The following is a 12244-nucleotide window of genomic DNA, read 5'->3' as shown; positions in this document are numbered from 1 at the left end:
AATTTATTGATAAATTGAAATGAGAAAGAGTGTGTTATAAATTAGATTTGTAAAAATAGCATGGACTTTTCTAATTAACCTGTCTTTTTATTAGCTGAAATGCAGATTTTGTCAAAAACCAGCCAGAATCCAGTTTTTAAAGATACTGGGTAAAATTTCAAAGGAATCTAAGGCCCAGATTTTTAAAGGTGTTACTGCGTTCAGCATTGCAGTGATTTAGCATTGCTATGATTTAGACGCATCCATCTCATTTTCAAATGGAATTTAGGCACTTAGGACCATAAATCTCATTTAAAGACTACTGAGGGCCTAAATCGCTTTGGAAAATGGGATGTCAATGCTTTTGAACATTCTAGCCACAGTGAATAATGCTCACTTCAGTTGATCCTTATCCAAAGCAAAATGAATCCATCTACATCTGTTACCTGATGTATATAATATTAAATAAAGTGTGTATTCTAAAATATCACAGAATAAATATAATGTACTTGGGAAAAATATGTAGCAAGGCAAAAGCAACAGTAGGCAATTATCCTATGAAAGTACCTAAGTTCTGATAGTATTATTTAAATCAAGCTGACCTTTATTGCTCTTTGTGCTGCAGTTAGATACCAAGAGGTGGGATTGCCAAAACAACTGGGACTGGACCTAATTCAGCACTCCTTGAAGTCAGTGGGAGTTTTATCATTGACTTCAGTAGGACAAAAGTTAAGCCAATGCTTAGCTCTTTTGACAATTACATCCCAATAATTAAGTTGCTGACTGAAATATACTTGCAAGTACATGTAACGTACATGTAACATATTGTGGTTTAAAAAGTCACCACATGGGCATTCTTTTCCTTTTTACCACTGCTTAAAACCTTCTTTTTGGACAGTGTTTTGCAGCTCAATATGAATTACTGTAGTATTTAAACAGTTGGTAGGCCTTGCAGCATAGAAGTAAACTTAGATCATTCAGGGAACAATTGCCCTTTTGATAGAACTTGAAGCAAACTTTGTTGTTGTAGGAAAACATGATAGAAATTATTTTGGCTAGTTACGCTTTCCATATTAGTTATTCATGTTATAAAAATGCTTCTTTCATGTACTCTTTCTTCCTTCCTTCCTTCCCCATTTCCTCTAGTATGTTCGTCTGTAGTTTAAAAAATGCAGTTTTTTATGTTTGTCTGTGCACTGTTTTAACTTAGGATCTGTAGCAATGCAAACCTTAGAAACAATGTTTAAAGCATTTAGCAGAAACAGTAAGATCTACTAAATCTGTAGATTTCCAGGCTTGAAAAATGTACTAGCCTGTGGCGAGTAGGAAGCTTTCCCAGGCAAGTGCTATCAACTCTCCAGAATTTAAATTTTCATTTTTTTTTTTTTTAATCTGACCGTCTCCCCTTAGGAGTGCACACAACTCAGTGCACTAAAGCCATAGAACTTTACTTAACAGTACCCGATGGGGTGATACTCATGCCCTTTGGCCCTTGTAAACCATCATGTAGCACTTTAAGGGCAGCACAGCCCTGACCCTCCTTCAGTTCCTTCTCACCAGCCATGGCTTGAGTCAAAGTGTATCCGTGTGGTATTTTATCTCGCATTTCCCTGTCACCGTGTTTTTCTTGTGTATATAGTTCTAGTAGTACCCTTAGGATTTAGTTAAGTAGTAGAAGTTAGATACGGTTTAGTCTGGTGTGATACCGTCATCAAGTTTTGAACACTGCCTGTCATGTGAGATGGCATGTTCCTAATAGTGAACCCAACATTCAGTGTTTATTGTGCCTTGAGGAATGGCATGTTAAAGAAAAGTGCTTCATCTGCCAGTCATTCGAAAGGAGAATGAAGGTGGCTTTAGAGACTTTCATCTGAAACAATATCTTATGGACCAGGCAGCACTGCTTCAGCACCAGGGACTTCCACAGGTCGGTTGGCCCCTCAGGGAGCTTTGGAGCTGGCATGTTCCATGGTCAGATTCTGATTGCTCCCCAGGATGAAGAAAGATTGTTCTTCTTCCTCTGGTCCCTCAAGGAAAAGGACTCTCAAGATGAACTGGGCTACAGAGCTCAGAGAGATTCTTCCTCTTCTTCCAAGAAGAGTGCAGACCAACGTTGTGATTCCTCAGGTTCCCAAGATAGGGCCGGGCCCCTACCTGCTCTCTGGAACTGAGACAAGATCAGTTGGGCACACTATACTATACCATCAATTCCAGTATTATTCATGGGGCATCTGCTGAGTCCAGTACTGACAAGATTGGTGTTGGCACTGACTATTTCCACGCCATTGGCATACCAGGCAGCACAGGATTTGCTCTCCTTTCTGTTCCTGACTCTCCATTACTTCAGAAGCATTCAACTGTAGTGGCCTCTTCTGTGTCCTTGGGGCTAACTGGACTGGCTGCAGAATTGTTATTGCTGGCACCATCTTCCACACTGCTTAATTGATTTGAGGTTGGTTTCCTTGGTACCAAGGTGCTCAACAGTACACACATTGCTTTCGGAACCATCAACTGTTTCAATATAGACTACCTCTATAATATTACTACCAGCCTTGACTTCTTTACCAATGTCTGTTTTGGTGCTGAGTGTGAATGCAATGCCCCCACTAGGGCCCAAGGTGCCAGCTACTTTATCATTGGTCACACCAATGCGATCTGCCTATTGGTCTTCAGATGAGGCTGGATGTTTACTTACCCTTGCCTGGAGATGCTCCTCTGTTGCCACTATACTGCTTGAAGGGTTCTTTAAGATTGAACTCAAGGGCATCGACTTTCTCTCTCTCTCGCCTTCAAGGTACTGTCCTCAAAATTAGCAAGACGTACTGGGATTGCTGCCACTCCTGCAATAACAATAGAGCTCTTGGACCAGTTCCTATTGGCCACAATGCCATATTGTCTTCCTCAGTGACCTCCTTGGAATCATTGGGAAGTTCCTTGATCTGCAAAGTCCTGATCCTTGGCTCAGTCCAGAGTGAGTTTGCCAGTGCCCTTTGTAGTCTCTCCTCCTGAGCCACCTACACTGCAAACACAGACTGAGGTCGTCCCCTCTGAGCTGGTTCAGCTTGAACCATTGTTGCAGGGGCAGGAGTTGCTGCAGGAGATACCATAGACTCTGTTCCCTTCCTCTTCACCAGATGACTAGATTCCTCCTCTCCAGTACCTGAGGAGTTTAAATTATATCAGGATCTTCTGAGGCAAATGGTTTAAGTCTTAGGCATTCAGGCAGAGTTTGTTCAGGAAAATACCATAAGTTAGTGGAAACTGTCCAGTCCTCAGCCCCAGGGAGGGTAGCTCTCCCTATAAATTAAGCACTTTTGTGCAAACACTTTGTGACATACCCCAGCTTCTTTACCGCTTACAGTGAAGCATACTGAATACTGATAAAAGATATCATGTCCCCGTGTAGAGTTTTGAGTGCTTCTACCCACATCCAGCCCCGAATTCTCTTGTTGTGATGGCAGCAAATGAACGATTATGGCAGAGGAGATGCCTGAAGATACTCTAAAAGGTCAAGATTTGATGGAAAGAAAAAATTATTCAACTTTATCTTTACAAATGCACATTGTGAATCAGTAGGCTCTGTTATCTTAATATGACTTTGTGTATTGGGATGCTATGTCCAATTTTCCTAATAAGTTGCCAGAATCCTACAGGGAAGAGTTTAAGGCATTCATTGTAGAAGGTCAGCTGGTAGCCAAGATGTCATTGCAATTGGCAGTGGGCATGGTAGACGCTTCTTCTAAAATTAAGGCCTCAGTTGTAACTATGAGAAAGGCCTTGTGGTTACAGCATTGCTCCTGTGGTCTAGCAGAGCATAAAGGACTTACCTTTCAGTGGTTGTTTTTTTAATTTTCTCAAGGACTCTTGTGCTACTTTGCTTTCATTGAGGGATTATTCGTAAAGAGACGTCATTATGGAGGTTATCAACAACAGCAGCAATAGCACTCTCAGCGATACTTCTGGTAGTCCTCTACCTGCTAGGCAGCAAGACTTCTCCAGGAAGGGGCACAAGTCACAGAGTAGGAGGCCTTTTGGGTCCAATTTTAACCAGCCAGCCTGTCCTCCATCAGCTTCAAGCAAGCAGCCATTTTGGCTTGCATATTGAGAGCTGCATTCCAGACTTTATCTCCCCAGCCATATCTCCACCATTTGGGGACAGGCTGTCTCGCTTCTAAACTGCTTGGGAAACAGTAACCAAGGACAAATGGGTCCTAAGCACTGTGGGAGTCTGTTAGACCATCCAATTTCTGTTCATTTTCCCTTCCCACCCCACTACCCCATCCTTTTTCAGGGACTCCTCATGAGTCACAGCTCCTTCAACAGGTCTACTCTGCATGCTTCATGTTTCCCCTGTAGCATCAGGGAAAGGGATTCTACGCACAGTATTTCCCGATCCCCAATCGCTGTAGTCTCAACAAGTACATCAAATACATGAGATTACATATGGTTACCCTAACTACTGTTCTCCCCACTTAGAATCATGACTGATTTGCTGCCCTTGATCTTCAGGATGCTTACTTCCACATGGCAATTTTTCCAAGCCACAAGAAGTTTCTGAGCTTTGTAGTGACAGGTCACCATTAACAGTACACAGTGTTTTCCTTTGGCCTGTCCCCAGCTCCATGTGTTTTTACCAAATGTATGGCTGTAGTAGCAGCATATCTCAGAAAAAGAGGAATTAATGTCTTTCCTTTACCTGAATGTTTGATTAGTAAGGGGGAAGTCCAGAGACCAAGCCTTCTGTCTGGTCCAATTTCTGCTACATTTCTTCGATCGTCTATGAACAGAGGAAAGCCAGCCACCACAATAGCAACACACAAATAGAGTTCACTGAGGCCCTCCTAGACCCAGGTTTGAGGGTGTTTCTGTCAAGAGAAAGATTTGATGCAGTTCGTTGCCTGTGGCTGTCCCTTGCTCTTACCCTTTAACTCTGATCCTTGTATGCTGGAATTGTTAGGTCATATGGCTGCATTTACGTACATGGTCCAATATGCAAAATTTCATCTTCCTCCTCAGGGATGGTTGAAGTTGGTATATCTCCTGAAATGTCAGTCATTGCCACTGCCCATCCAGGAGTCTCTACAAAGGGGTGGACAGATCAGATCAAATATTTGCAAAGGTGTTCCTTTTGCCCATCCTCCTCTAATCAGGACCGTAGTTACTGATGCCTTCACAGCAGATTGGGGAACACATCTGGGGACATTGAAGGTTCACGGTTTATGGACAGACAAGGAAGCTTCCCTTCATATCAACATCCTGTAGCTTCAAGCCATTTACAGTGGATGCTAGGCACAGATGAAGAGCACAGATATTCATATCCTCATTGACAATACCACCACAATGTTTTATGTGAACAACCAGGGAGGAGCTTGCTCCAGCCACCTTTGTCAGGAAGCAATAATGTTTTTTGTCAGTTTTGCTTTAGGGAAAACATCTCCACAGCCGTTCACTTACCAAATGCTCAGAATAACTTGGTTGATCACCTCAGCAGGAATTTCTCCCAGAATCATGAGTGGTCTCTGAAGAGCAGCAGGCTGACATCCATCTTCAGCGAATGGGGCATTCCAACGGTCGACCTGTTTGCAGCCAAAAATAAGTTTTTTGTTCTCAATTGAGTTTCAGTCTGGGATCCTTTAATCAATGTCTTGCATCTGAACTGGGGATCAGCACTGACATATGCTTTCCCCCCGAACCCACTCATTCCACAGATTGTTTTCAAACTGATACTAGATCGTGCCAAATGAATACTTTTTGCATCAGATTGTATCATTGCAAGACAATGTTTTGCAACCATCTGAGTCTGTGTTTGACCTCCCCGATCTCTTCCCCTCTATCTTGACCTACTGACTTAGCACCGTGGTCAAATTTGGCATCCAGTGCTGAGCAGTCTGTACCTCATGGTGTGTATGCTGCATGGTTAGATGAGGGGAAGGATGGTGGGTTCAGAAGCAGTTCTGAGTGATCTGCTTAATAGTAAAAAACCTTCCACTAAGGTTATCTATATGGCCAAGTGAAAACATTTTTTTGGTTTGATCGCTAGCTAGGGGAATTCAGCTGAAGCTAGCCAGCATTCAGGACACTTTGGATTATCTATTACAACTTTTAGTCCCCTGGTTTCTTTTTTATTTTTTTCCTCTCTCAGCTCACTGATGGTCCACTTAGCAGCAATCTCTATATACCATCCTCTGATCCAAAGGAACTCTGTTTTCTCAAACCACATGGTAATGAGATTTCTAAGAGGTGTTGTCTGTCTCTTTCCACTTGTGAAGTAAACTGTTCCATTATGGGACCTTAATCCTGTATTGGCTACCTTTATGGTGCATCTTGGCAACTTGTTCTCTCTTCTTTGCCAAAAGGTGGCTTTTCTTCTTGAGGCTTTTATGGCAATAAGAATGAGTGAACTGCAGGCTTTAATGGCAGAACCTCTATAAATGCAGTTTGCAAAGATGAAGTGGTCCAAAGATTAGACAAAAATTTTGGATGCAGAGTGGTTTCACAGTTTCACCTTAATGAAATATTTACCTCTGTTCTTTTGTATGCCACATTCAAATGTGGATGAACGGCATCTTCACACACTGGATGTGAGACAATGCTTGGTATTCTGTCTGAAAAGGATCAAACCAAATAGTTCATCACCTTGACTTCATCTTCTGTGTGGATCGAATGAAGGGTCAGGTGGTCTCTGGACAGATGCTTTCCATATGGATCATTTCCTGCATTAGGACAGCATATGGGGTAGCTCAGACAACACCTCTACAGAAACCAATGGCTCATTTGATGAAGGCCCAAAAAGCTTCTGTTGAATTTCTCAATAATGTCTGGATATTTGCAGAGTCAGTATGTGGTCTTCTGTGCATATGTTTAGCAGACATTATGCTATTACAACTGCATCTCTGTCTGATGCAGACTTTGGGAAGGCAGTCCTGCAGTCATTGTTCAAGTAGATTCCAAGCCTCACCATCTTTGGTTACTGCTTGTCAGTTGCCTGAGTGGAATACACGTCTGCAGCCACTAGAAGAAAAAACTATTACCAACCTGTACTGTAATTGTTGTTCGAGATGCGGATGCAGATAGGTATTTTGTGACCCTCCCCCCATCCCCTCTGCAATGGAGTTTCTACTCTTGGGGTATGTCTACACTATGAGATTATTCAAATTTTACAGAAATCAATTTTTGGAAGCAGATTGTATAAAGTCAAGTGCACGCGGCCACACTAAGCACATTAATTCAGTGGTGTGTACCAAAGCTATCTCAACTCCTGGAGCGTTGCACTGTGGGTAGCTATCCCATAGTTCCTGCAGTCTCCCCCACCCATTGGAATTCTGGGTTGAGAATGATGGGGCCAAAAATTTGTTGCGGGTGGTTATGGGTAAATGTTGTCAGTCAGTCCTCCCTCTGTGAAAGCAACAGCAGACAATCATTTTGCACCCTTTTCCCTGGATTGCCCAGGTAGACACCATAGCATGGCAACCATGGAGCCCGTTCAGCCTTTTTTCACTGTCACTATACGTCTACTGGATGTTGCTAACAGATGCGGTACTGCAGTGCTACACAGCAGCATCCCCTTGCCTTAGCAAAGACGGTTACCAGTCATACTGTACCATCTGCTGCTGTCATGGGTGCTTCTGGCTGGCCTCGGGTGAGGTCGGTTGGGGGCGCCTGGACAAAAATGGGAATGACTCCAGGACATTCTCTTCTTTAAGTTTTGTCTAATGGAGAGTCAGTCCAGCCTAGAATATCAGGCAAGCCTACTAAAGAACCAGAGAGGCAAACGGCTGCTCCAGGTCAGAACCCCATACATCCTGCAGAAATGATGAGCTGCATGCCATTCTAGGGGGTGCCCCTGCAACAATCCCACCTGTTGCTTCCCTCCTTCCCTACCCCTCCTGGGTTACCGTGGCAGTTATCCCCCCATTTGTGTGATGAAGTAATAAAGAATGCATGAATTTGAAACAAAAGTGACTTTATTGCCTCTGCAAGCAGAGATTAAAGGGGTGAGGGGAGGGCGATTGGCTTACAGCGAAGTCGAGCGAACCACCATTCTGCACTTGCTCAGTCTATAGCTGAAAATGGGAATCTGTGATAAACACTAGGATAGAAGCACAGGCAGGACTGAATCTCCATTTGTGCGTGGGCCTTTGGTTGACACTGGTAAAACACAAAATGTCCCAGGATATGTATGTTGGGGGACAGTTCTAAATGGCAGCTTAATTTTTTTATTTGCAGCAAAATGTAGAGGTCTAAGTATCTGATTGTGAGCCCTGGTAGCAAGGCGTAGGCAGAGGTAGGCGCGACCCCACGGTGCTGTTGAAGGGGAGAGCAGCCTGAGGCAGAAGCCTCCAGCTGGCAGGATATTCCAGGCAGGACTGACTCTCCATTACACAACTTAAAGATGAGAATGACGTGGAGTCATTCCCATTTTTGCCCAAGCACCCCCGACTGACCTCACCGAGGCCAGCCAGGAGCACCCAGGGGACGACGATTATGGATACCAGTCATACTGCACCATCGGCAAGGCAAGGGGATGCTGCAGTGTAGCGCTGCAGCATCACGTCTGCCAGCAGCATCCAGTAGACATACGGTGACGTAAAAAGGCGAGAAACATTTTTTTTTTCCCTTTGCTTTCACTGGGGGGTGGCTGACGACATATACCCTGAACCACCCACAACAATGTGTTTGAGCCTTCAGGCATTGGGAGCTCAGCCTAGAATTCAAGTAGTTTTCAGAGAGTCCGGAAACTGTGGGATAGCTACAGTTGTCAGTTGCTCTCCCTCCGTGAGCGTCCATTTGATTCTTTGCCTTTCTGATATGTTTGTCTCAGCTCCTTACGTTTCACACAGCACTGTGTTGAGTCCCTGTTGTGGCCTCTGTCCATCATGGCCTTGGAGATTTTTTCAAATGTTTTGGCATTCTGTCTTTTGGAACGGAGTTCTGATAGAACAGATTCATCTCCCCATACAGAGATAAGATTCAGTATCTCTCGCACGGCCCATGCTGGAGCTCTTTTTTTTGATTCTGAGACTGCATGGTCACCTGTGCTGATCAGCACTCCACTCTGGGAAAACAGCAAATGAAATTCAAAGTTCGCGGGGCTTTTCCTGTCTACCTGGCCAGTGCATCCGAGTTCAGATTGCTGTCCGGAATGGTCACAGTGGTGCACTGTGGGATAGCTCCCGGAGGCCAATAGCGTTGAATTGCAGCCACGCTAGCCCTAATTCGAAATGGCAATCTCAATTTCAGCACTTTGTTGGAGAGGAATACAGAAATCGATTTTAAGAGCCCTTTATGTCGACAAAAATGGCTTCGTTGTGTGGACGGGTGCAGTGTTAATTCGATTGAACGCTGCTAAATTCGACATAAACTCGTAGTGTAGACTCAGGCCTTGATGTTAGTTGCAAAGGAATTGTGGGAGATTGAGGCAGCGCTGCCCTTAAATAGCCATTGGAGAGGGCTATGAGTGCCTAATTGTGTACCACCCCACTGAATACTGCTAAGCAAAGTTACTGGCTTCAGTCCACTGAGTGCGCACACACCTGAGTGGAACACATGTCTGCACCCACAACTCAAAAAAAACAATTACAGTACAGGTAGGTAACCACTTTTTATAGTTGCAAAGATTTTTTTTCCATATATGAACTGAGTGGAAACCAATATTGTGCTTTCTTCCTAAGTCTATACACCACTCCATTCCCGCTGTTGCTTGTAGCTTTGACAAGTTGCAGCATGGGGTAAGCTGACCAGTCTGGTCAGTTTTTACTATTGCTGTTCCTGCCACTGCAGCAGTCAAGAAGGTGAGGGAGGAGAATAATAGAGGAGTCCACGTACAGTAACAGCAGTCAGGTGATTTTGAAGTGAGAGAATATTCCTTTACTACCAGACACCTGCTAAATAGAGGCTGATACAGAAGATAGAACCCAAACAGGATACTATATGGAGAGGGAGAGAGACTTGGAGAAAAATGACAGAGCAAAATTAATAGATTGGTTGACAGTATTACAGTTAAATGATGTATACAAATAATATACAACTTTTAATCCTTTAAATTGCAGACAGGGCCTGAGAGAACAGTTATTTTTCAGCTTGGCTAGTAGACTTAATCTTCAAGGTGTATATGTTTGGATTTATATTGTAGTTTTTAGAATTTTCATCTTGCTTCTAGCTTTCAATTTTTCCCTTTTCCTTCAGCTACACTAAAAGAGCAAAATAGGAGCTCCTTCTCATCTACCATTGATTTTCCTGGGTTCATAATATCTGGATCTTTGCTTGGGCACCATACAGATTCTGGGTCTAGGAGCCCATCATCACCAGACTTCATCTTTAGCTCTTTGTACAAACCTTTTATTACAACAGAACCAACAGGGAACACAAATACTTTATCTATTATTTCATGGTCTCAAAATCAGTGGATTTGCTTTGCTCGTGATCTTGTTACAGTTGAACAAACAAATGCAAACCACGAGGCGCCCCAAAGTTTGCATTTTAAAACTGAAAATCTCCACACTGCCTCTGCCTCTTTGCTTGGGAGTTCTTCCAACAGCTGTGCCTCTGAGGATCAAAGCGACCTTTACAATAATATTACGTACCATGAAAAAGTATTCATTGAAGAAACTGACAGTGCTACTGAAATTTCTTCCACATTTTCGTTAGCACCACTGGACTCTAGTTTAGTTTCTACTTGTGTTCATATACACAAGAGTATGGCAAGCATGTGTTGTGTATTGGTCTTTGCCTAATAACTGACTCCAAAAGGTAGACTGACTTCTCTCCCTCACCGTTGTTCACTTGATATTAAAATTAATTCATCTTCTCATCTAAAGATACTAAATCTTATCAACATTTTTAGCACCAAGCCTCCTAAGTCAGTCAGTCAACATATAAATAAATATCCAACTGAAAAAAACCCTTCGTGACTAAGGGCATTGTTTGTTCCATGTGGAACTTTGCATTTAAAAAAACAGCGAATATACTATGCTCACTGCCTTTGACATCCCTCAGAAATCAAAAACTTCTGGAAAATTTGAATATTTAATACTGCAAAAAGTAATTGTAGTGTTTTTTAAATATTATATAGCTATTATTGGAGTAAAAAAGCTAAAATCTGTACATATCCTTTTGATACTTAAATCAAATTTTAATGTGCAGTTGAGACTACAGTTGTGACACAAACTAACGTAAAAAAAATCAGTGTTGAGACACGTATTCCATCTCCTCCCATTGTGTGCCTCTGATCAGGGTGTTTATCGTGCACTACTTACAGTAGGCATAAGAGGATGAATTTAAAGGGAAGATTGGTAATGTTAGTCTTGATTTGGTTTGCTTTTGACATTTGTGGTACAAATTTAGGATGAGTGGGATTTTCAAGTGCTCAGCATTGGCCTAACTCTATTTCCATCAAAGTCATTGATAAAACTACCATTTACTTTAATAGGAACAGAGTTATGCCATATCTGAGTGCTTTTGAAAATCTCTCACAAAATGTAATTTTTAGAGAATATTCTTTTTGGTTACAAGTACATGTAAAATTATTTTTGGACAGATAATTGAATATGCTATAACTCTTGTTTATCATCAAAAAGAACAGGCGTACTTGTGGCACCTTAGAGACACAAGTACTCCTGTTCTTTCTGCGGATACAGACTAACACAGCTGCTACTCTGAATCTTGTTTATTATGTAATTATGTATTTGCTTTTTGGGGGGGGGGAGCACATTTTTAATTCAGAATACTTACTGGATGACATCTAACAGCTGTTTTGAAGTATAGTTCTCAGAAAAGTGGCTATGTAAAAATAGCTCCTTCTTTCACTGACATGTATTGAGAATTATATCTGGTCATTTTAGAGGCTTATAAAAAAATTTAATTTTTTTTTTACAATTTTTTAGTTTCTGGTAGTCCTGCTGAAAGAAGTGAGAAGTTACATGGTTTCTCACACATCAACACAATTATTTACTAAATTTTAATCATTTATAACACCTGTGAAAACTCACTGAAGGCAGTGTGGTTTCGCATATGTCAGCGGCCTGATATTAAGATAATGGAGCTGCACAGCAGTCACCAAAGGCCTGACTGGCCTGTTTTATTACTATTGGTGATACATGAGAAATAAAAGACCAGACTTCACCCTGAGCCCATGCTGAGCATACAGGGTGAAAGCTAGGTAAAACCACCTTTTGATCTACAAACTGGGTATATTTGATATGGAATCATTTAGGAACTATAATGATGGAACCCACAATACTATTTGTAGTCATTTTTCAGAGTACCA

The 12244-nt window shown here is 42.2% G+C and overlaps 2 protein-coding genes across 6 annotated transcripts in view; both read left to right on the top strand.

Moving 5' to 3' along the window:
• FCHO2 (FCH and mu domain containing endocytic adaptor 2) overlaps positions 1-12244 on the top strand; it is a 239032-nt gene that overhangs the window by 197882 nt on the left and 28906 nt on the right. The gene's annotated exons all lie outside the window — the stretch shown is intronic.
• Positions 3893-11679, top strand: LOC142047019 (uncharacterized). Its single transcript, XM_075067464.1, has 3 exons — positions 3893-3998; positions 6593-6816; positions 10119-11679. The coding sequence occupies exons 1-3, from the start codon at positions 3893-3895 to the stop codon at positions 10710-10712; spliced, it is 924 nt and encodes a 307-aa protein (XP_074923565.1). The 3' UTR covers positions 10713-11679.

This window comes from Chelonoidis abingdonii, chromosome 6 (genome assembly GCF_003597395.2).
Source record: "Chelonoidis abingdonii isolate Lonesome George chromosome 6, CheloAbing_2.0, whole genome shotgun sequence".
NCBI lineage: Eukaryota > Metazoa > Chordata > Testudines > Testudinidae > Chelonoidis > Chelonoidis abingdonii.
Note: the sequence above shows the minus strand (reverse complement) of the source record. Positions and strands in the feature narration are given on the sequence as shown.

Bases quoted from the DNA above. Each gene is read 5' to 3' on its own strand.
- LOC142047019 (XM_075067464.1), top strand. From the start codon at position 3,893: ATGGAGGTTATCAACAACAGCAGCAATAGCACTCTCAGCGATACTTCT. The intron at 3,999-6,592 runs GTAGGAGGCCTT...CTGTCTGAAAAG, and splicing joins GAAGGGGCACAAGTCACAGA to GATCAAACCAAATAGTTCAT. The intron at 6,817-10,118 runs GTATGTGGTCTT...TGTAGTTTTTAG, and splicing joins TCTGGATATTTGCAGAGTCA to AATTTTCATCTTGCTTCTAG.